The sequence below is a fragment of the Mus musculus genome, chromosome 6, assembly GCF_000001635.26.
Source record: "Mus musculus strain C57BL/6J chromosome 6, GRCm38.p6 C57BL/6J".
Lineage (NCBI taxonomy): Eukaryota > Metazoa > Chordata > Mammalia > Rodentia > Muridae > Mus > Mus musculus.
In genome coordinates, this window is record NC_000072.6 from 88,083,877 (window position 1) to 88,107,401 (window position 23,525).

Sequence of the window (23,525 nt, forward strand, 5' to 3'; positions counted from 1 at the left end):
AAAGGGCTTGCCTCAGAGAGACCCTTTCCTGCCTTTCTGTCATATGACGATATGCAATGCCTTCCTTAGAAGGCATGCAATGTCAAAGTGCCACCTTGGTAGTAAATAGCAGCCCTCACCAGACAGCTAGTCCTGCCAGTGACTTCGCCTTGGACTCCTACAACTGTGATAAATGTCAACAGGTATCTGAGGTTAATATCATCAACCTTGGTTAGTTGCTTAAGGTTTCTGCCATCACTCACATTAATGGTTGAACTAAATATTAGAGGAGAGACTTGAGTTTCTGGAAATTTCCCATTTTCCTTTAAACTTTTGCCCACTTAGCATTCGTATCACTATAGAGAAGGCAAAGTTAGTTCCTTAGACTAAGCTATAGTATACTGTTTTTGAGCTGAGAGGCCAGAGTTATTTTGCATAAGCATGAAGGAAACAGACAGGATATAAGGAAATCAGGGGTGAATACGGCTATTAAGCGCCCCAAGAAGTACGCCTGCACTTTAAGATTTTCAATCAGGCGCCCCACGATCGCCCGGTTGCCCTGGAGACGGGGTCCTTTCTGACCGGGCCCAGCCATCTTGTGGTGCTGTTGGCCAATCAGCGGTTGCGCCGTGGCGGGGGGGCGGGGCGCGTGTCGGTGGCGCTCAGCTCGCGGTCATGGAGTCGCCGGTCGCCTTGCTGTTGCTGCTGCTGCTATGTCTCGGGGCCTTGGCCCCGACGCCCGGCAGCGCCTCCTCGGAGGCTCCGCCGCTGGTCAACGAGGACGTGAAGCGCACGGTGGACCTGAGCAGCCACCTAGCCAAGGTGACGGCTGAGGTGGTCCTGGTACACCCGGGCGGCGGCTCCACATCACGAGCCAGCTCTTTCGTTCTGGCCCTGGAGCCAGAACTGGAGTCGCGGCTTGCGCACCTAGGCGTGCAGGTGAGCGGAGGGAGGAGCCGGCGAACCTCACGCGGGATGCCTGAGGCGATCGGGGATCCCTGGGGAGGGGCGGGGAGGTTGAGGGCGTTAGGGATCCTCCAGGTGTCTGGTTGTCTGAAAGGCAGGTGTTGGAGGGGGACAGCGGAGAGGTTGGGGTCCGCCGTCTCTCTTGTCCGCGTGTCCTCTCGGACACGTCAGCACAAGCTTCCGAGCGTGGGGCACCGCCCACGTGGCTGCTCTGGAGCCCAAGGCGACCCCTTGGTCCCCTGGCGACCTCCTTCCGCACCCCAAGAGGATCTTGGCTGTGGCCGGGTGCGGTACTTCGGGTACCCAGCTTCTTTTCTGTCCCCTGGACTTGCTCGTCTAGTGGAGGACTATCAGTGAGTTAAGACAATTTATTTCCTGAATGCAATTGACTGGTGTAGTCTGTTCTCTCCAGACAGCAGCGTTCAGAAATACAGCAGGTTTCTGGTATTAAAGTTTGTCATTCCTCGCACCCGGTTAATGTAACACTCCTCTGAAAGCTGCTGCTTAACGCTTTCTTAATGTTCAGACTAATTGAAGAGTCAGCCCCTTATGCTGTACAGAAAGGTGAAGCCCAGGTCTGTTCCTCCCCACCGTCTCTCATTGGAACACTTCAGCATTTAGCCTTCTGTACTTTTCATTGAATACACTTTTATACCTTTCAAGGAAAGAAATCGCTGGCTTTGGGAATAGAGGGAATATCCACACAGGTTAATTTTTATTACTGTTCTCATTAACTATATTCATTAAGTGATTACCCAATTTACTAGGAGACTAAGCACACCACATTCTTTTTAACTGTATGGAGCTATAAAGCTGGACTTATAATAGTCACTGAAGTGACTCCTGTCCCCTTTACATTGAAGCCTTGTTCATGCTCAGCATGGCTTTCCTCAAATATTTCTGGAAAGACATTCATGACTTCATTGGATGCTCAGTCCTGTTTTGTGAAAATCAGTCATGACTTAATGAAGTCATAGTATAATCAGATCACAGCAGAGGCTTACCACCCTGCTGCTGTCCTGGTGGGAATTGCATACAAGTTGGGTCCCTCTACATGGCTCAGAGCATCCAAGTTCAATTCCACAGCCATCGGTAACTCCAGTTTCAGGGTGCACAGACCCACTTGCAAGCAAAACACCCATGTACATTAAAAGAAAAATTAGGAAAAGAAAAGGCTGTGGCAGGTATTTTAAGAACATTCCCCACCCTATAGCAACCTTTTGAGGCATAGGAATTCTTACATGACTGTGGAAGTATCTGGCTTTGGAGCTTATTAACCCCCCTCCCCCAAATGAAGGTCTGACTTGTCCCATACCCTTGGGTGTATTTGCATTATTGCTACCTTGCTTTCTGGCCTTGACATGAAATTAGGACTTGTGTTTCAGCTCTGCAGTCATGTTACTGACTTACAGTAACTTGTGTTAACTCTGGAGGAAGACGAGTTTATACTCCTTACCTAGGTGAGAAGCAACTGGGTGATAAAGAGGATAAGAAAGGGCACACATTGCCTTGGAAACTTAGGCGAGGTGGACGGAGTACAGGAACCTTTAAGGAGCTAGCAGGACAGTAGGATTATGTAGTTTGAACCATCCTTTTCTCTTACACTGTTTGAGACAGGGTGTTGCTGTGTTGTCCCTGGACTGTTTTGGAACCTAGAATCCTCCTGTCCCAGCCTCCAGAATGCTGATAGCTAAAAATGACCTTGACTGCTGATCATCTTGGCTGTCTGTCCCATGTACTGGGACTACAGCTGTGTACCACCATGCCTAGCTTTCTGACCTTTTACTAAGTAATGCATTTTTTTTTTAAGATTTATTTATTTATTATATGTAAGGACATTGTAGCTGTCAACTCTGCTTGCTCAGTTCCTGCTTGCCCCAGTCCAAAGATTTATTACTATACATAAATACACTGTAGCTGTCTTAATATGTCTAAATATTAAGATACTGAAATAGTAAAGATAATATTTTAAAAAGTGTTCTTGGAGTTGGGATATAGTGATAGTTGCCTATACAATTCCAGCAGTTGGCAGGAGGATCAATAGTTTAAGGTCATCCTAAAGGGAGTGTGAGGCTAGCTTGTGCTACTTGGGGCCCTGTCTCAAAAGAAATCAATTTCCTGTGGGGTTGGGGTGTGGAGCAGTGGTAAAGCACATGCTGAGCTGCACCAGGCTTTGAGTGCAGGTCTGAGAACAACACATACAATTATTCTTTGTAGTGTTATGTTCTCTGTTGGGAATTATTGCTTCAGTCCTAGGAAATAGTTTTTTGTTTTGTTTCATTTTGGTGGGCATTAGGTTAGGCTAGCCAAGGGTCAGTAGAATACATGTATGTTTTCCACAGACTGCACACAGTCTGTCACTCCAGATAACCCCTCAGGAAGCCTCAGCAACCCTTTGGAGTTAACCTGGTTACATGGCTGGTGGCAGTGAAGGCTAGATAATACAGGAGTGTGCCATAGTGGCCACCAGGGCCCTTTCCCCTAAGGCCTTTGCCACTGCGCCCACTCTGATTACATACAGGACTTCTGCTGTTTCCTTATGTTTTCTGCTTACAGATATTTGAATATTAAAAAAAATATTCAGAAAGAAGTTTTTGGACCATTTAGGAAGTGAATGTGGAGATGAGGTCTTTGTGTGTATTTGATTGTTTAGAAAAATGTCTATAAGATGTTTTACAGAACTTATTTTGTACACCAGTTAAGTCTTTGATAGTGTTTCAAGTTAAATCTTATGTTTCAGAGAAAAAAAGTTGATGGGATTGGGATGTGGTTCACTGATAAAGGTATTCACCTGTCCTGGATAGGGCCCTGGGATCCATCCCAGCACCACAGGGTTAGAAACACTTACAGTACAGCCTGTTGATGACTGGAGTTTGCTTGGTGGAGTGATCCACATCTGTAATATCAGTACACTGGTACCTTCAGGTGGGAAACAGAGACAGAAGACTCACCTGGAAGCTTGCAGGCCAGGAAGCTTGGGTATATCATGGCAGAAACAGTGGGAAAGATCCTGTCTCAAAAACAAGGTGGAAGAGAATGACTCCTGACAGTTGTCCTCTTACCTCCACACATGTGCTATGGCGAATATATGTGCACACACATCCCACAATAACAAAAAAGAAATTTTGAAAAGTTACCTTAGTGAAAATATTATAAGATAGTTGATATATTAGTTTCTTTACTACTGCTGTGATAAAACATCTTATGGGAGGTTTACTTGACGCTTACAGTTTCCGACAGAGTCCATGATAGTGAGGCAGAGGTAGCAGGTGGCCAGTAGCTAGAGCATATCCTGACCCACAAGCAGGAAGCCTAGAGCACACTGGGAGTGGCTGGAGTTTTCACCCATGTCTTAGACACACATCCTCCCAGAAGTCAAACTTCCCACTGGGAACCAAGTATTTAAGCATGAACCTTTGGGGGCATTCACAGTCAACTATTAACAGTTGGTTAATAGTTGGCTTAAAATTTAGAACTGCAAACATAAAAAAAGAATAAACTACTCTTCCCCCCCCCCCCTTGTTATAGATAAAGGGAGAAGATGAGGAAGACAACAACCTAGAAGTACGAGAAACCAAAATTAAAGGGAAAAGGTAAGCTAACCAATGTGTTTCTAAGGTGAATGAAACAGATACTTAGGGCAGGGTAGATGGAGATTTCAGAGCATCCCCTAGTTGTCCAGCTTAGAGTTGGCTGCACTGGGGGAGGGACTCCTGTTGGGATGGTACCACATGTAGGATTGATTGAGCTGTCAGCAGAGCTGGCGAGGAAAGGCGAGCACTGCTTACTCAGGACCAGCAGTGAGAGGAGAAGCAGAGCTGATACGTGAAGCCGAGAAGGGGATAACATTGTCCCAGGACAAGATGGAGAGCTTGAAGTGCTGTGGGTTCTCTGTGAAATTGTTCATGTTCTAATCACCGAGAATAAACCCCATGGGAACATTTTAAAAAGCCTTCGAACTTTTACTAATGACTTACTGGGTCTAACAGGAATACATTCATGGCTTAGAAAATTCATTCATTAGTTTACAGGCTATGCCTACTTGTTCATTTGCATGCATGCTACAGCTGATGTGTGGAGGTTAGGGGACAACTTGTAGAAGTGGTTCTCGACCGTGTGAGTCTTGGGGATTGACCTCAGGTAGTCAGACTTGACAGCAGGACCTTTACCCACTGATATATCTCCCTGCCCTAAGCATTTTTTTTTTTTTAAAGAAAAGTTTTGTTACTTGAGACAGGATTTCTTTTTAAAATTAGTTGATTTTGTGTGTGGTTGGGTGCTTTGCTAGTATAGATGGTTGCATACATCTTGCATGCAGTGCCCTTGGAGGTCAGAAGAGGGCATCATATCCCCTTGAAACTGGAGTTGTAGTTGTGTGCAGCTTTGTGAGTGCTGGGAATCAAATCTGTCAGCCAGCACTCACATTGCCGAGCCCTCTCTCTGCTCTCCCAGTTTCCCTCCCTCCCTCCCTCCCTCCCTCCCTCCCTCCCTCCCTCCCTTCCTTCTTTCTTTCTTTTTTAAAGATTTATTCTTTTATGTTATGAGTACACTGTTGCTGTCTTCAGACACCCCAGAAGAGGGCATTAGATCCTGTTACAGATGGTTATGAGCCACCATGTGGTTGCTGGGAATTGAACTCAGGACCTCTGGAAAAGCAGTCAATGCTCTTAACAACTGAGCCATCTCTTCAGCCCCTCCCAGGGTCTTCAGACAGTCCTAATGTAGCTCTGGCTGACCTCATTCTCCCTCTGTCACTAACGGCTCTTGAAGCCCTCGTTTTTCAGTGCTGGGATTAGAGATCTGTCACTTGATTGTCTTTGGTAGTCCTTACACTCTTGCTATTAAAACCTGAGGTGAGCATCTGGACATCTGTCTTTAAAGACTTACGTTAATATTTTAAAGGTGGTAACTTTTATCTTGAGCATAAAATTTACTGTGACTTTGAATATCTCTGTTTTCAGTATCTTTAATCTTTTTTTTTTTTTTTTTTTTTTTTTTTGAGACAAGGTCTATGCAGCCTTGGCTGGCCTAGAGTTTGCATTATAGACCATGCTGGCTTAGAACTCACAGGGATCTGCTTGCCTCTGTCTTTTGAATACTAAGGTTAAAGGTGTGTGCCACCATGCCTAGCCAGTGTTATAAATTTTAATTCTCTTTCTTCCTCCAGTGGGAGATTTTTCACGGTCAAGCTCCCAGTTGCTCTTGATCCTGGGTCCAAGATCTCGGTCGTTGTGGAAACTGTCTACACCCATGTGCTTCATCCGTATCCGACTCAGATAACTCAGTCAGAGAAACAGTTCGTCGTGTTTGAGGGCAACCATTATTTCTACTCTCCCTATCCAACAAAGACCCAGACCATGCGAGTGAAACTGGCGTCCCGAAATGTGGAAAGCTATACCAAGCTGGGGAACCCCTCGAGATCTGAGGACGTCCTTGATTATGGGCCTTTTAAAGACATCCCTGCCTACAGTCAGGTAGGTTTCAGAGACCATCTCACCGCCATGCTTGGATGGGATATGCTAAGTCGCATTCTGACACTCCTCTGAACCTATCTTGAAGTGACTCTTACTCCCGTTAACTTCTTGAGAACTGAGTTTAGAGGCTGGCAAGTGAGCATCATGGGAGAAGGCAGTGAGCTATTCTGGGTAGGTTAGTGATGGACAAGAGAGACACTGGGGTGGCTGTGTACCAGAGGCTGAGGTAAGAACCTTGGGTTTGGGACTGAGGAAGAGAAAGCAATTCATGATTAAAATTTTGTTGTGGGGTCAGGTGGTATAGTGGTATATGCCCTCATTCCCAGTACTCTGGAGGCAGAGACTGGGGGAGTCTCTTGAGTTTGAGGCCAGTCTGGTCTACCTAGAGTACCAGGCTAGCCAGGGACACTCAGTGAGACCCTGTGTCAAAACAGAAAACAACAAACAACTCACTCAGCAGTTAGGCTGCTGCTCTTGGAGAGGACTTGGGCTGGCTTCCCAAGCCCACGTGGCAGTTCACAACTAACTCCGATCTTGTGGGATCTGATGCTATCTTTCGGCCTCCTTGGGGACCACATGCTGTGGTTTATAGGCGTACATGCAGGTATACATGTATACACATAAAGTAAAAGATTGTTGTGGAAAACCTCAAAAAGGTCCAAGTGGAGAATGGGACTCATGAAGAACCATTTGCCTGTCACCTGCTTTCATGGAGTCCAGGTGCCAGCCCTCCCCCCCCCTCCCTTTCTTCATTTTTGATGATGGTTCCTTTGTTCCCTCTGGGTGCAGATAGAGGAGAATACGCTAGTGTCTAGTGTCCCTTCTCTCCTTCCATCATGTGGTTTTGGTGACGGAACTCAGGCTGTCAGTGTGACAACAAGCGCCTTACCTGCTGAGCCATCTCCCTTCTCCCAGTTTCTCCTTACAGTTGATCTCTCTTCCTGTCTTAGTTAGGGTTTTGCTGCTGTGAACAGACACCATGACCAAGGCAAGTCTTATAAAAAACAACATTTAATTGGGGCTGGCTTACAGGTTCAGAGGTTCAGTCCATTATCATCAAGGTGGGAGCATGGCAGTATCCAGGCAGGCATGGCACAGGAGGAGCTGAGAGTTCTATGTCTTCATCCAAAGGCTGCTAATGGAAGACTGACTTCCAGGCAGCTAGGGTGAGGATCTTATACCCATACCCACAGTGACATACCTATTCCAACAAGGCCACACCTTCAGATGGTGCCACTCCCTGGTCCAAGGATATAAAAACCATCACACTTCCTTAGCTTCTTTCCCTTTGTTCCTCTACTGTCCCTTTTTTTTTTGGCTTTTAGCTTTTGGCTTTTCCGAGACAGGGTTTCTCTGTGTAGCCCTGGCTGTCCTGGAACTCACTCTGCTTGTTCAAAGCATGAAAAAGCCCTGCCCCCTTGTTACTATGCCTTAAAATATGCCAGTCCTTTCTCCATCCTAGACAGGAGGAATTACAGCTCTGAGTTCCCATTCCTAGCCCAGACACAAACATTGTAAGCTGGGAATGATGACAATTGCTTGTAAAAACCAACACTCAGGGGGCAGAGACACCAGGGTTGTTTGAGGTCAGCCAGGATACGTGTTTCCCGTTCCAAAAATAGAAAAAAGCCACGAGCATTTTAAAAATATAAGTAAATTCATACGTGAGTGTGTGTGGGCATGTGCGTTTGAGTGTGAGTTTGCTCACACGTTTGTGCATTTGGGGTTGAACGCAGGGTCTTAGGCATACTAAGGATGGGCTCTTTCAGTGAGCTGCACCTGATTGCAGCAGTGTGAAGCTACGCTGCTCAGTCCTGGTGGTACTGCGTGGTGTTGAAGACGGTTCTGAATTGACTCTCAAAGATGTGGCTGTAGAGTGAGAGAATAAGAAAGTTTATAAGCAATGAAATGCCTGTTTACCCATTTCATGGGATTCAGAAAGAAAGGTATTTTTCTTAACTTTTAATTTTATAATATTGTTTTTCTGTAGTTATGGACACATTCATAAAAGGGCATTGGGTTACTCAGACCAGAGAAACAGCAACCCACTCCCCATTGAATGCCAGGCCATTGACCTATATATATTCCCAACCCCAGAGCGATTTTTAAACTTTTATTTAATGTGTGTGTGTGTGTGTTTATGTATGATGTATGTTGGTGTGAGAGCCATAGCACATGCCTGGAGACCAGAGGACAACTCCTGAGAGTCAGTTCTCTTCCACCATGAAAGATTAAATGCAGCAGCAAGTGTCCTGACTTGCTGAGCTGTCTTGCTAGTCCTACTAGTGATGAATCAAGACAAAACTAACCGATGGGAGAATGGGCAGAGAACCTGAGGAATTACTGAAAATATAGATGTGGATTCTGTTGTATGTTATCAGGAGACAATATTCTTAAATTATACAGACACTTAGGAGGCAGGATTTCTTATGTTTATCATCTAGAGCAAAGGCTACGGAGACTGCTGAACCTCCACCCATTTTTTTTTGTTTTTTGAGACAGGGTTTCTCTGTGTAGCCCTGGCTGTCCTGGAACTCACTTTGTAGACCAGGCTGGCCTCGAACTCAGAAATCTGCCTGCCTCTGCCTCCCGAGTGCTGGGATTAAAGGCGTGCGCCACCACACCTGGCTCCCATTTTTTAAATTTATTTTGGTTTTTATGTTTTTTTTAGACACAGTTTTTCTGGGAATAGGCTGGCCTCAAATTCAGAGATCCGCCTGTCTCTGCCTCCAAGTGCTGGGATTAAAAGTGTGTGTGTCCCACCTGGGATGGAGAGATGGCTCAGTAGTTAAGAGCAATGGCTGTTCTTCCAGAGGGTCTGGGTTCAATTCCCAGCACCCAGGTCACAACTGTCTGTATAACTCTAGATCTAGAGGACCTGGCACCCTCACACAGCCATATATGCCGGGAAACCATAGTGCACATAAAAAGAAAGAGCGTGTGTCACCATACCAGCCACTCACTCACTTACTTACTTATTTATCTTTGTGAGACAGGTCTCTGTTTCCTAGGCTGGTCCTGAACTCATGGTGATCCTTGTGCCTCAGGCCTGTTGTGTATTGGGATTGTAGGCAAAAATGACAACAAAATGGGAGTGGCTGGTGCAGGCCTATAATGCTAGCATTCACCAGTCAGTGTCAGGAAGGTGACAAGTTTGAGAGCAAACAAGAAAAGAAAGTGGTTAAGAGGATGTGCTACTACTGTTTGAGAGGACCTGAGCCCGTTTCCCAGAACCCATATCTGATGGCTCACAACCTCCTGTAATGCAGATCTAGGAGGTCCAGGACTTTCTTCTGGCCTTTGAGGGCCCACACACAAGGCACACATGCAGATGCACACACAGAGAGAAATAAGTCCAGAAAAGACACGCCATGTGCTGATGCTTGGTGACCATTGTGTGATGGTTCACAGGCTCTCGCTAGTTTCTTTTAAGCTAGTGTGGGCTTCTCTGTTGCTAAAGCTATGGACTGCTTGTTTCCTTCCCATCTAGGACACTTTCAAAGTACATTACGAGAACAATAGCCCTTTCCTGACCATCACCAGTATGACCCGGGTCATCGAGGTATCTCACTGGGGCAATATTGCTGTGGAAGAGAACGTGGACTTGAAGCACACGGGCGCAGTGCTGAAGGGGCCTTTCTCCCGCTACGATTACCAGAGGCAGCCTGACAGTGGGATCTCCTCCATTCGTTCTTTTAAGGTATGAGTGGCCACCTTGTTCACTGTGGGAACTGTGACTATCCGTGTGTCCTTTCTTTCACTTTTTAGTTTGGGGGGATTAACTAACGATGTTGAATATCACTGCTAGAAGGGTCTTTAAGGAAAAAAGTTCTTGTGTTTATGTAAATAGCCTTGTGTTATATAAATAGTGCTCTGCTTTTTTTCCCTCTGGAGCAGGGTTAGTCTGGAACTCCCTGTGTAACTTAGACTGACCTTGAATTTAGGACACTCCCGCCTTGGTTTCTAAGTGTTAGGATTACAGACATGTGGCTGGCCCCACAACAGTGGTTCTCAACTTTCCTAATACTGTGTGTGACCTCGTAATACAGTTCCTCGTGTAGTGGTGATCCCCCCCAAACCATAAAATCAATTTTACTACTATTAAAAATTGTAAAATCTGTGTTTTCTAATGATCTTAGATAATCCCCGTGAAAGGATTGTTTGACCCCCCAAATGGGTTATGACCCACAGGTTAAGAACCCCCTGACCTAGACTGGGTTTTTTTGTTTGTTTGTTTGTCTGTTTGCTTAGAAATTTTCAATAAAGAAAAAATCATATTCATGGTCTAAATTCTAAAATCATCACCTAAACATTTCCTTGTTGTTTTAAGGATTTATTCTGTGTGCAGAGTCTTGTGTGAGTGTATGTGACCTACCTGCGGAGGCCGACAACTGTTGGATCCCTTGAAGCTGGAGTTACAGGCATTTGGGAACTGCCTGACGTGGGTGCTGGGGCCCGAAATCTGGTCCTCATGATTGAGCAGCAAGAGCTTGTAGCTGCTCAGCCATCTTTCCATCCCTGCTGTTTGCTTTTTAAGATCGGTGGTGTGTAACCAGGCTGACCACTAACTTAGTATGTATCAGAAGGGGGCCTTGAGACCCTTGGTGCTACCTCTCAGCTGCAGGGTACACTACCATGGTGCAGGCTCTTTTATTTTCAAATGAAGTAGAGTTGAGGTTTATCAAAAGACTTTGAAACTTACACTTATTAACTTCCTGTTGTGTGCTTATGTGTGACGTGTATGTAATACAGATATTAAATATGAGGGCTAAGAGAATGAAAGAACCTTTCATATGGAAAGGCACAACTGAGAAGCGCAGGTATGACCTCCTCTCAGAATCATCTACACCATTACAAAGATTAACAGATTGAGTGTGTCTTCGTCTTAAGTGAAATCTTATATTTTTGTATATTTACATATTTCTGAAACGTTCACTAGGAACAAGTGTTTGTCAGTATGCTTGGATATGTAAGCTTATTAGATGAAGACCTTTGTAACTCAACCACTAGGGATTTGATAGATTTCCTTTTTATAACTTCACTATTAACAAGGGGATTTGCAAAAAGCTCGTTTGCTGTTATCTGCCTCTCATCCTTGACTAAGAAGTAGATATGCTATCTAGACCTTCTGGAACCTTGGGGAAAGTTTACAGTCCGAGGCCTGGTGCAGGCTGTATTTTTGCGGAGGTTCCTGGAGTTTCTGGAAGGCATTTCCCCTCTCTTGCAGACCATCCTTCCTGCTGCCGCCCAGGATGTCTATTACCGGGATGAGATTGGTAATGTTTCCACCAGCCACCTCCTTATCTTGGATGACTCTGTGGAAATGGAAATCCGGCCTCGATTTCCTCTCTTTGGAGGGTGGAAGACACACTACATCGTTGGTTACAACCTCCCAAGCTATGAATACCTCTATAATCTGGGTGAGTGTTGCACATAGTAAGAATAGGATTTCAAAGGGCTAACTTTTTCTTTAACTTTGCCAGTGCTTGTATGTAAGGAGATATTCTCTTGTTATTCTGAGAAGAGTGACATACCAGTGCTTTTGTGAGCTGGAGGAAATTGCAGTTGTGAATGCAATGCCTGCACGTGCTCTCAGTTCAGATCTACTGTCACTGCTGAGCAGAGCTGTTTACACTTTTAAGGTAGTTTTTGAACTTTTTTCCTCTCAGTTATTTTACATTTGTTTATTTGCGGATGTGTACATGCTATAGCACATTTGAGGATGTCAGAGTACAGTTTAGCGGAGTTGGTTTTCTCCTATTTGGTTTTTAAATGTAGAACTCCGCACTGGTAGCAGCACCCTTACCTGCTGAGCCATCTAACTGGCCCAGCTCACTGCTCTTCGACCACCTTTATTTTTTGTGTGTATTGTTGGAAACTGAATCTAGAGGCCTCACATATCCAAGTAAATGTCACTAAGGCATACCCAGCTCTTAATTAGAGATTATTATTATTATTATTATTATTTTTAAAAAGCCCAGAAGTAAGGGGAATAAAGAAAAGTTTTAATGCCAGGCATGGTGTCACATACCTACCTTTAATTCTAGTATTTGGGAGGCAGAAGGTGGAAGCAGACTGATCTGTTACAGGCCAGCCTGGTCTACATAGTGCTTCTGGGCCAGCCAGTGCTAGTGAGACGCCATCTCTAAAAACAGAGCCCATGATTATAAACATCCTGTCATATTTTCTTTTTTGTTTTGATTATTTTTCTAGGCCAGGCTCTTTGTAACTTTGGCTGTCCTTGAGCTGGCTGTGTAGAACAAGCTGTACTCCAACTCACAGAGATCTACCTGCCACTGTCTCCTGAGTACTGAGAGGAAAAGCTTGTTTGTGTGTGTGTGTTTAAATTACTGCTTATATACTTTTAGATACTATTTAAGTTTTGCCCTTTTAAAAATATATTTCTTAGCCCGTCAGTTTATAGATTTCTTCCCCATTTCCTTTGCACTGCAGTCTGCTGTCTATAGAGTTCTGGTTGCTCAGTACAGTTAGCACCCTCTGTCCTGTTTCCTGAAAATTGACAGCTGCCCCTCATCTGAGCAAGGTTTGGCCTGATTGAGGTCTCAGGTGCCCACTCCTTAGGAAGCAGCTTGTGTGCTGTCTTCCCTTTGTGATGCTCAGATAAACCTCTGCTCGAATTCTACTGTTCCCTTTCATTTACTGACTGGAATTGATAAGGATTTGCTTCCCTTGGTTCATGGGCTGCAGCTGTGGTAGGGAAAGTGCAGGTTAGTGTGGGATTCATGACCTGTTACTGCCTGTATTCTGTGTCCCTCCCTGTCTTCTCTTCCTCTCTCTCTGCTGGGATCAAGCCCTGGGCAAGGGTACCACTGAGTCATTCCAGCTCCAGTCTCCCTCTCCCTCTCCCTCTCCCTCTCCCTCTCCCTCTCCCTCTCCCTCTCCCTCTCCCTCTCCCTCTCCCTCTCCCTCTCCCTCTCCCTCTCCCTCTCCCTCTCCCTCTCCCTCTCCCCTCTCCCTCTCCTTTTTTTAAAAAAGATTTATTTATTTTATGTATGTGAGTACACTGTTGTTCAGTGCTCTGAGAGTGTCATTGGCCCTCCCTTTCTGCTGTGGAACTTAGTGTACATTTTATCTCTGTAAAACAGTAAGCATCTACAGTGCATTTTCTTATATATTTCATGTCTAATTCCACAGGGAAAGTCTTGATTCTGAAGAGCACAGGGTATGACAGGATTGTAGGGTTACAGAGTTCTGTAGCCAGTCATTCATTTTCTCTCATAATTTTTAATTTTTCTTATTGTCTTTCTTATTGTGTAGCCTAAATGGACCTAGAACTTAAGATCAGCTTCTTACTCTTAGTGCTGGAATTACAGGCATGTTTGCCTTCTGTGTTTTTTCTGTCTCTGTCTCTCTCTGTGTCTATCCGTCTCCCTCTCCCTCTCCCTAAGTAACACTATATGCTGGACATGGTGGCATACACTTTTAATCCCAGCACCTCAGGAGACAGAGGCAGGCAGATTTCTGTGCGTTTGAGGCCAGCCTGGTCTACAGAGAGTTCCAGGATAGCAAGGGCTGTTATACAGTGAAACCCTGTCTCAAAAAATCATAAATAGATAGATAGATAGATAGATAGATAGATAGATATTGTGTTATTTACATGTTTGTTGTGTGCACGCGCGCGTACCTTTGCTGCGGCACTTATTCGCAGGTCACAGATGAGCTGTGGAAGTCATTCTTTCTTTTCATATGGTGAGATTGAACTCAAGACTGTCAGGTTTGGTGGCAGTGCCCTTAACCTGCTGAGCTATTTCTACAACCTGCATCTTTACCTTTTTAACGCTGGTTTCTGGTGTGAGTTGAAGTAGGTTTGTTAGGCCATCCTTTGCATGGTTCAGTCCTTCGTTACACTAGTGTAGCATCCGAGCTTGCCTTCTGAGCTTCCTTGGCCTCCGAGGCTACCTCTTAGGGGCAGAGTGCTTCCCTAGCGTGCGAGGTCCTGGTTTCAGTTCCCAGTGCTGTTTGGGGATGGTGTGGAAGAAACTGCTCACTTGGCTATTCTACATTTTATAGTTTTTATTCTTTTTCTGAAGGGTTGCTCTCGTAGCCTTGTGAGCTTTTCAGGGACAGCTAGGATGTAGGGGGTCTCTGCAGGCTGTCTCTCCTGCTGAGCCAGGGGCATAGCATTGGGATTCATCTGCTGACCTGCTCAGCGTTGTAGAGAAACCTACCTGTTGTAGTTCTTCTCTCCTTGGTCCCGTCACTGGCCATGCACCTCCCCTGCTCTCCATCACAGACACTGCTCACCTGCAGGTCTTGTGGCTGATGATGTGTTGTGACAACTTTTCCTGGGATGGAGAGGACCAGGCCATGTCTATTCCCCCCATCCCCTATAACGTCCCAATGACAAAGCAATGTTAGGTTCTACCTGGGGAGCCAGTGTTTATTGGACTTACAGAATCTAGGTGAGGGCCTACTGGCAGGTGTGTGGGTGACCCTAAGGTAGCTACACTGGGAAGTCAGCATGGGTGATGGCTTCCCATAGCTATAAATATAGAGCCCCTTTCCCCTAAGTTTCCTCAGAAAACTCTTCTAGTCCCTCCCTGGGAGGCCCTGAGACTTCTCTCTACATTAGGGCATACTATTATACAAATGTCTGAGAGGTGTGGATGCTCAGGTGAGGGTCCCATCACCCTCCTCCTGTGACGTCTCCAAGCCCAGCTGTGATGGTGATCTTTAGCAAATAAGCACAGCTGAACTGAACTGAAGAGAATGCACGGTGCTGTGTTTTAATGGTCCTTGGATTTTGATGTTGCTGTTTAGTTTTTCTGCCTTCTGCAGAGATTGGAAAAAAGCCAAAAAGCCCATGCTGCCACCACTAGCTCTCACCCTATTGGCTCTTGCCCACAAACTCTTGATAACATCTCTCCTTTTGTGTAAGAGGAGAAAGTTCATGTCTTATAATTTCCTATCTGCCATCTTGTTTTTTGCTCACACCATTGCATTGTTGATGATTTCAGGTGACCAGTATGCACTGAAGATGCGGTTTGTAGACCACGTGTTTGATGAGCAAGTGATAGATTCTCTGACAGTGAAGATCATCTTGCCCGAGGGAGCCAAGTAAGTCAGTGTCCCTTTCCTCCATCTGCCATCTCTTTGACAGTATCATCCTGGTGCCTCACAGGGATCTGCGTTCTAGGGGTGCAGTGTAGGTGCTCGTGAAGTAGCATTTCCTGAGAACCTTTCTGTGGAACCTTTTGACTGATGCTAGGAGAGAGAAGTTAGAGGCACAGATGCACTCGGGAAGCTTTCCAAAGCCATAGTCTTCGTGTGTCTGGAGCAGAAGTCAGAGTTGTCTCTGTCAGACAGTAATGCGGGGTCTAATGCCAGGGAAGGATGTGGGGATGAGCCCGGGGGATCTCAAGTTGCAATCCAGCCTGGGCCACAGAGTCCAGGCCAATCTGGGCTACATGTAGCAAGTGCTTGTCTTTTAAAATTATAAATAAATAAAAGGTATACTTTGTGGTGTGTTAACAGGGAGTGAGTGGTTCGGCTGTAGCTCCATACTTTCCTATCTCAGAGTCTTTTGTAACAAACAGGCGGAATCCTTTCCGATCAGTTTGGGTAAGAGATGTCTGATAGAGTTTAACTTACAGAGCTAGGTTTTAGGAATGAAGGCAAAGACTGGAGCTGTGTATGTAGTTAAGTGGTAGAGTGCCTATTAGACTTTTCATGAGGTTCTGGTTCAAGCCCCAGTACTTCTGATGTGTGTGCTCACAGGAGAGCCACTGACTTTAGGAAGGAGCCAGGGGCATCTGCAGGAATCCATTTGGTAGGAGCAGACAGACACTTACAGGGCTCCTGTCCTTAGTGCGAGCTGCTAATACTTTTGTGTCACTTTATCTAGTTTCTGGTCTCTGTTGGTTCATATAACTACTCTGATTAGCAGGGTGACGTGCACTTTGACTGTTCACGGGAGGAGTTGTTTCTTCAAGCTAAATTACCGTGATGTTACTCTTACGGGGACTTTAAGCCTGGCCAGAAAGTAATATCTGTGCCCTAGCCCTGAAAGAGACTGTGATTTGTATAAGGAAAGAGCATTCCGAATAACTCCCAAGGCATTCTTCAGGTTCTGGGAGAATCTGGTGGACTGTACTGGGAAGCTGCACACTGTCCTTGTGAGCACTGGAGGGAGATGAGTCCAGTCTTGGGCTGAATCAGCAGCAGGAGGAAAGGGCTGCCAGATGCTGGCAGTAGGCAGGGTGAAGTGTGTGAATTTAGCTTCTTGCTGCCCCTTCGTCTTAGAATTGTGCAGCCCACACCGTCGTGTGTTGGTGTGGTTTGTTGAGGCTGTGACTGTGTTTGTGTGTCCCAGGAACATCCAGGTGGACAGTCCCTACGATATCAGCCGGGCCCCAGACGAGCTGCATTATACCTACCTAGACACGTTCGGCCGCCCGGTGATTGTGGCTTACAAGAAGAATCTCGTCGAGCAACACATTCAGGACATTGTGGTGAGTGGCTCTGCTGTTTGTGGTTGGGGTTGTGGGCAGGACGTGAGCTGCTCTTCTCTGACCTTCGCCTTTCTCTGTCCTGGCTCACACGCAGGTGCACTACACGTTCAACAAGGTTCTCATGCTGCAGGAGCCGCTGCTGGTCGTGGCCGCCTTCTACATCCTGTTCTTCACCGTCATCATCTACGTCCGTCTGGACTTTTCCATCACCAAGGTACTCTGCTCTCTTCCTCTGTGTCAGGCGTCCTAGTGCCCCCGTGATGTGTCACACACATCTCCACCGTAAGATACCCAGGACCTTGTACCTCTGAGAATGCAATCACCAGCACGCCATGTTAAGTCTCTGCTTCCTGCCTTGTTTTGGTTGTAGAAGCAACCTGGACACTAGGTGAGGTCAGAACGTGGTTGAGTGACTGGTGGTGGTGGCTCTGCTGTTTTGCTCCTTGTTACTCTTCTGAACATGGAGGTGGGGTGCCCCCTTGGCCGTGTCAGCAGTAGCTTCTGTCCCTTCCCTTGCGGAGCTCCTTGTGAAAGGATGACATCAGAGTTCAGATCCCGCTGACATGGGGCATCCACCACCTTCTTTCTCCCCTTGGAGTTCTGCTTGCTGACTGAAGGCCACCGTCCCTGGGGCTGCGGGCACAGAAGTTGTCTTCGGGTCCTCTCTTTCCTTTCCTTCACCTCCATTCTTTCTCACTCTTAGCAGTAGTACTGTTGGGCAAGGGGACCTGAAGCCCTGTGCTGGGCACCAGAAGCATCCTATTCACATACCTTTCTAAGGGTTTAGTATGTAGAAGTGACGTGTGCCCGCCAGACCTAAGCCAGCCTGGACTGGGGGTGGCCTCTAAGGGATGTTAATGGCAGGAAGAGTCCACGATGTTTCCTGAAGTCCTTGAAAACCTTAGAAGGAGTGATACAAGATGGCCTCCCTGAAGTCTTCCATGGCTAGAGCTGAGCTCTCCTGCCAGTTTCATGCCTCAGTCTACCATTCTTGTCCTGTCATGTCCTGTCATGTCCATGTGCCCAGGGAACTGGAAAGTGAAGCCTCGTCCAGTCTTTGTTGTTGAGCATGGTCCTCACTATGTGTCAGAAGGGGTTGACTCCTGGTGTTCTGAGGTGACTTCTGTTGGCTGGTGGCAGTAGGCATCCTCTGGCAGGTAGGTCGGAGTGAGCCTGTTGACAGACATGTCATCTCTCTACCTTCCAGGATCCAGCTGCAGAAGCCAGGATGAAAGTGGCCTGTATCACAGAGCAGGTCTTAACCCTGGTCAACAAGAGGCTGGGCCTCTACCGTCACTTTGATGAGACTGTCAATAGATACAAGCAGTCCCGGGATATCTCTACCCTCAACAGTGGCAAGAAGAGCCTAGAGACAGAGCACAAGGCTGTGACCAGCGAGATTGCTGTACTGCAGTCTCGGCTGAAGACGGAGGGCTCAGACCTGTGTGACAGGGTGAGTGTTAGTGCTGTGAGTCACTTTTCTGTGGAAAAGTACACGCTGTGCTCCAGGAACTATTTCTGGCTGAAAGCAGCATCCACCCGACTCCTTGGGCTAGGCAAGGCTCCAGTGGCTCTCCTGTCCCATATGTGCAGAACCACAGGCTCATCAAGTGCTGCCAGTGCATGTGGTGGGACAGAAAGCTTTTGGTATCTGTAGGCTGGCTTGGAGAAGTTCTGCAGCTGTGTCCTTGGGGCTGGCAGGGCAGTGCTTCTCCTCCCAGATACCAGTCTTCAGCTCTGGGTGGCCATGCCTGTAACCTCAGCACGCTGGACGTGTGTATATGTGTGGGAGTGTGTATTTTCAGATGACATCCACCCAGGGCACATAATATCCTGGCCAAAGGGTAAGACCTTGTTTTTAAAAGTAAATAAATAAACCAAATGCATCCAGACATAAATCCCAGGCTCTGATCTAGACTCTCAATGTGAGCAGATTATCTAATTTCTCTGTTTCCCTTTTCTTATGGATAATGGGAGGCCAGTAGCTTTGACAGTACCTGAGAGGTGGATCTTGTCAGTGTTTAGAGTCCTGACCATCATGTGCTATGCGAGCTAGTTATCAGTAACAGAAAGTGCTCCTCAGAGTTGTTAGGCTCCCTGTTAGCTCCTCCACCCCCACCTTGCCTCTCATCCGTGCCCTTTAGTTCCTTTAGAGCACCCACCATGGAACAATTATTCATGTGCCTAGAGGGTTTATGTGTCAGCTCCTTGAGGGCGGAAAGAACACTTTCTCCTTTGCTGCTTTCTGGAGCCTGGCACTTGGGACAGCAGAAGTGGTCTGGTCCTAACAGATGTCTGGCCCCAGTAAAGAGAAGACACTTAGGGAGCCCGCTGTGCCCAGGCGCGATGCTGGGGTTCCGTGGCTTTATCTTGCTTGTCATTTGAAAAGAATGTGCCATGTAAATGATGAGGCCACTGTTTTGACCTGGGCAGTTTTCCTACTTGCCAGCTCTCTTCCATAGGCGCTACTTTTGCTGAGTTTTTGAATCTTCTTGTGTCACTTTGGATATGTAGGCCTGGGGGGAGGGGGGCAGTGGGGCTGTTGAGTGGGGTGAGGGGACGGCTCCCAAACCCTGTCCTGTTCTTGTCTCTGCCAGGTGAGTGAGATGCAGAAGCTGGACGCCCAGGTCAAGGAGCTGGTCCTGAAGTCGGCGGTAGAAGCAGAGAGGCTGGTGGCTGGCAAGCTCAAGAAGGATACGTACCTGGAAAACGAGAAGCTCAGCTCAGGAAAACGCCAGGAGCTGGTCACCAAGATCGACCACATCCTGGATGCTCTGTAGCTCCTGGCTCCAGAGCAGGCCCAGGTGCCTAGACTTCCAGTGGCATTGGATAGGTAGAAAGAGGAGGTTGTGGTTAGCCCAAGGCCTCAAGACACCACTGAGGCCTGTCCGTGGCAGTGGCCTATCCGTGGCACTGCGGGAAGCTTGTCCCTTATTTCTGAATGGTTCCCTTTTTTTTAAAAAAGCAAAAACCTAGACAAAAAATTCTGTTTAAAAGACAAACTTGGCTGTGTTTTGAGCACAGGCGTTTCAGCAGTTGATGGGTGGTTTCTGTTTTGACAGCTGGGGATTTTTCTGTCTTCAAGTCCTGTTTTATGGTCTTCTGATTTCTAATGTTTGGGTCTTTTGTGAGCGTATGCATGGTTTTTTAAAAGTGTGTATGACCAAATGAAAATAAAGGAGGGACTGTGAACATTTGCTTTTGCTGTACTGAAAAATCTCTCATGTAATTCTGAAGTTTGGGGATATTGCTTTTATCAAGATGGGTTTTCTTGTTGTGTGTGCAAGGCAAGTGTCAGAACACTGATACAAGTCTCGAGAGGCCCAGTAAGGTCCGGAGGCCACACAACAGGGGTGGAGTGAGCCTTTGTATTCCTTAAATCTGTGCCACACGTGCTGAGCATTAGAAACTGTGATGGGCGAGCAGTCATGGTTCATAATCTCCAATTGGCCACACTGTGAGGAAGTCATGGACTGGAGAACACTGGGCTAAGTCTGGGTGGGTGTGTGTTTGAGGGGAGGGGAGTCCAGAGCTGAGCCTTAAGAACCGTGCAGGCCAGTGTTCCAGGCAGTGGGCAGTGTGTGTGAAGGGCCCTGGTGCTTGAGGACCCACAGAGGGCCTGTACTAGAGTGGATATTACAGGTTATGACAGGGCTGCAGAGGTGCAAGTCCAGAACAAGATAGCTTCATAGGTCTCTAAGGCTCTGGCTTACTTTATATCAGGGCAGACTGAGCACTGGGCCAGGGCTGTTTTGGTTGAAAACACAGCCAGAGTTTGGTATGAGAAAGCCAGGAGCATATTGTAATCCAGGTCAAAGATGATACCCAGATGTGGGGGTTGGTGTTGGGTGGTTGAGAACGTGCTAGGAAGCATCTGCCTGTTTGCTCCTTCAAGTAACATACAGAGGTCAGGAAGCTGTCACCTGACTGAGTCAGGCTCTCGTGCACCTCCTGCACATCTTAGGTGACTGTTGTAACGTGACCTGGGCCAGCAGACAGATAGAAGCTCACCTTCTGGCTAACACTAATAGATGGCTACGGGCTGCCTGTCTGGCTTATGTACATCTTAGGTTGGTGGCGCTGTCTGATGTGTTTGTACCATCCACTGAGAACAGAGAACTATGGGCCAGTTTTGAGAAACGGGTGGACTGGTTTCTGATACCAATCATGAGACGCCTGAGAGCTCCAAATAGGATGTCCACAGACAGCCCAGAACCTGACAAGGAGATATGTGGTTGGGGATGTCATGTGGTTTATCCAGCACAAAGTTGGTTAGGGAAATGGGATGGAGATTGTGGTGGGTAGGTGTGCCCATGAAGAATGTAGAATTAGAAGACACCTAGGGCATTCGTGGCAGGATATGGTCTGCTACTTAGAAGGCTGAGGATCACTGAACAAAGAAATTTGAGATCAGAGCAATGTGGAGAGACTCTCTCTTTAAGAAAGCATTTATTGAATGGAAATCAATACTTTTTAATATCTGCAAGCCAACGCTGAGCTCACTTTATTCAAGAATGAATAAACGAGATGAATATACAAAAATGTATGCTTGTTAGAAGAAATATGTCCATCATATGGTACTGAGCAGAAGTCACTGAAACAAAATCAAGACAGAGACTCTCAACAGCAACAGATTCCCAAGGCTGTGTTAGGCCTCATGAGAATTAGTTGCCACTAGAGTAGGCAAATAACTTAGCAGGGAGAGAAGAGACCAGGACTAGTGTTGGGAAGGCAAGAGAAATGTGCTAAAAGACAGGCAAGAGCTATCATGGAACACTGCAAACTGCGCAGGGGTCAAAGCAGGAGACCAGCAATACCTGGGATTTAGGAGTGGGCCAGGCCAGTCATCTGCTGTTGAGTTGGGTACAGAGATCTGCTATGAAATTTGGAGGACTGGGTGTGGTGGCTGTCGCAGGACTGCTACTCTCAGCGCCTGGGAGGTGGGGGATGATGGTGCATAAGGCCTTCAAGGTAAGTCTTAGCTACTTAATGAGATCCAGTCTCAGGGACAACAAAAAGGGGGTGGGGAGGGTGTGTGTGTGGTAAGATCAGGAGACCTATGGGTAGTGAAATCAAGTCTTGCCTCCCTGGCCTTACATAAGACTTTCTTTAAGATGGAGCTTGGTTGACAGTGGGTTAAGGGACTGCCCAAACAGCTACGTGCTCTAGAGTGGGTCTTACGAAGGGCTGAGGCTCCAGCTAATGTTCACAAGGTGATGCTCGCTTCGTGAACTGCCTGTGGTGCGGGTGCCCAGCTCAGCGCCCGGCCCCATAGAAGCCCAGGCCTCTTTTTTTCTGTTTGCTGGAGTATTCAGAAAGAAACATCCACGCCAAATCTCTTTTTGCGCGTGCTCCAGTCGTCCCCTGGTGGCCTAAAGAGGGAACGGGCCGTGGTAGCACACTGGCGCCACCTCAAAAGCCAAGGAGAGGCAGGCACCAATAATGAGATGCGCAAGCGCAGTTGGTGGCTGGCTTCGGACGCCGCCGCGCATGCGTGCGCCCCTCCTGGTTTAAAGGCCTGGTTCTTTCCCTGCCTTCCCTAAAGAAGGTGGATCCACTATATGTCCCGGTTCCAGTATTACCGCGCCTGAGATTCACGAAGTCCTGCTTCAGGAAGTCGAAGGCAAAGGACATGGTTTTGCTGGTGGCCTAGCGGTGGCGCTCTGGCATCCCTGGGCTGGAACAGTGCATCATGTTTTCTACTGTCTCCTTGTCTCCATTCTTGCTGCTCTGGTACCCAGAACCTCAGGCCATTACAGCCCCGTGCTAGCCTGCACTTTAGTTCCTCCAGTAGCAAGAAAAGCCTTGATGCCTCTCTTGGAAGTCCCTGAGGAGCGGAGGAGACCTGGTCTCACATCTCACCAGGTTTTGAACCCTTGAGTGATGCACAGCCTCACTTTGGATCCAGACATGGCAGATGGCTCTAAAACCAGCCCACTGCCTTAGCCCATGTGTCCCAAGGCCACATGGCAGGTGGGCCCATCCCTGGTCAGCCCTGTCTTGGCTCAGAGCACAGTACAGGCCAGGGAAGGTCTGCGGGTTCTGAGCTGCCTCCATTTGTCTTGGAGGCTGACATGGAGAAAACCCCAAAGGCCCAGTAGCCCTCACAGTTTCACCACAAGTATCCTGACCGGGTGTCTGGTGCCGAGCTGATAGTGCAGGCCCCGGCCGCAGCCCTGCCGGAAACCGCGCTGCCAGCGGTTGGGGGCCGCAGGCTGGGACAGGAAGCGCCCAGTGCACCAGAGCCTTCTGCAGACCTGCACTGAGACCAAGCTGCCGCCATGTTGAAGATGGACTCCTGAGGCTGGGCAGAGGCTGTACAGTTCACCTACCTATCACCAGGCTGGGGAGGTGAGAGCATCAAGACAGCCTCTGGCCCCACCTGGTCCCTGCCTCCCCACAACACACACCCCTTCCCCTACAACCCCACCCCCATCCATGCCCTTGACTGTGTCCTCCTAGCCTCTTGCCTCAGTTTACACGTGACCTATGGCTGGTCTAGACCTAAACTAGGGAGCCTTAAAAGGTTAGTACTCAAATGGGAAAAGACAGTGCACAACTTGGAGAGAATTCTGAGGTTCCATTTTCATGTGGTGATGAAGCCAGGGAGAAGGCAAGGTTCCCCTTCTTTTGG

General features: G+C 47.3%; 1 protein-coding gene and 1 non-coding gene across 2 annotated transcripts; one reads left to right on the plus strand and one right to left on the minus strand.

Annotated features, from left to right (window-relative positions):
• The first annotated feature begins 596 nt into the window (after positions 1-596).
• Positions 597-21,428, plus strand: Rpn1 (ribophorin I). The gene is made up of 10 exons (NM_133933.4): positions 597-918; positions 4,474-4,538; positions 6,113-6,419; positions 9,910-10,119; positions 11,647-11,839; positions 15,398-15,497; positions 16,753-16,891; positions 16,986-17,105; positions 18,099-18,344; positions 19,489-21,428. Exons 1-10 carry the CDS (start codon positions 655-657, stop codon positions 19,669-19,671), a joined length of 1,827 nt encoding a protein of 608 aa, NP_598694.3. The 5' UTR covers positions 597-654; the 3' UTR covers positions 19,672-21,428.
• On the minus strand, positions 20,252-20,382 carry Mir6376 (microRNA 6376). Its single transcript, NR_105795.1, has one exon. It is a non-coding gene; the product is annotated as a microRNA 6376 (primary transcript).
• Positions 21,429-23,525: the final 2,097 nt, after the last annotated feature.

What these genes read in the sequence shown, in the direction of transcription:
- Rpn1 (NM_133933.4), top strand. Translation starts at nt 655, where the DNA reads ATGGAGTCGCCGGTCGCCTTGCTGTTGCTGCTGCTGCTATGTCTCGGG. An exon ending in TTGCGCACCTAGGCGTGCAG is followed by an intron (nt 919 to 4,473) that starts GTGAGCGGAGGG and finishes CCCTTGTTATAG; the next exon opens with ATAAAGGGAGAAGATGAGGA. An exon ending in TGGACTTTTCCATCACCAAG is followed by an intron (nt 17,106 to 18,098) that starts GTACTCTGCTCT and finishes TCTACCTTCCAG; the next exon opens with GATCCAGCTGCAGAAGCCAG.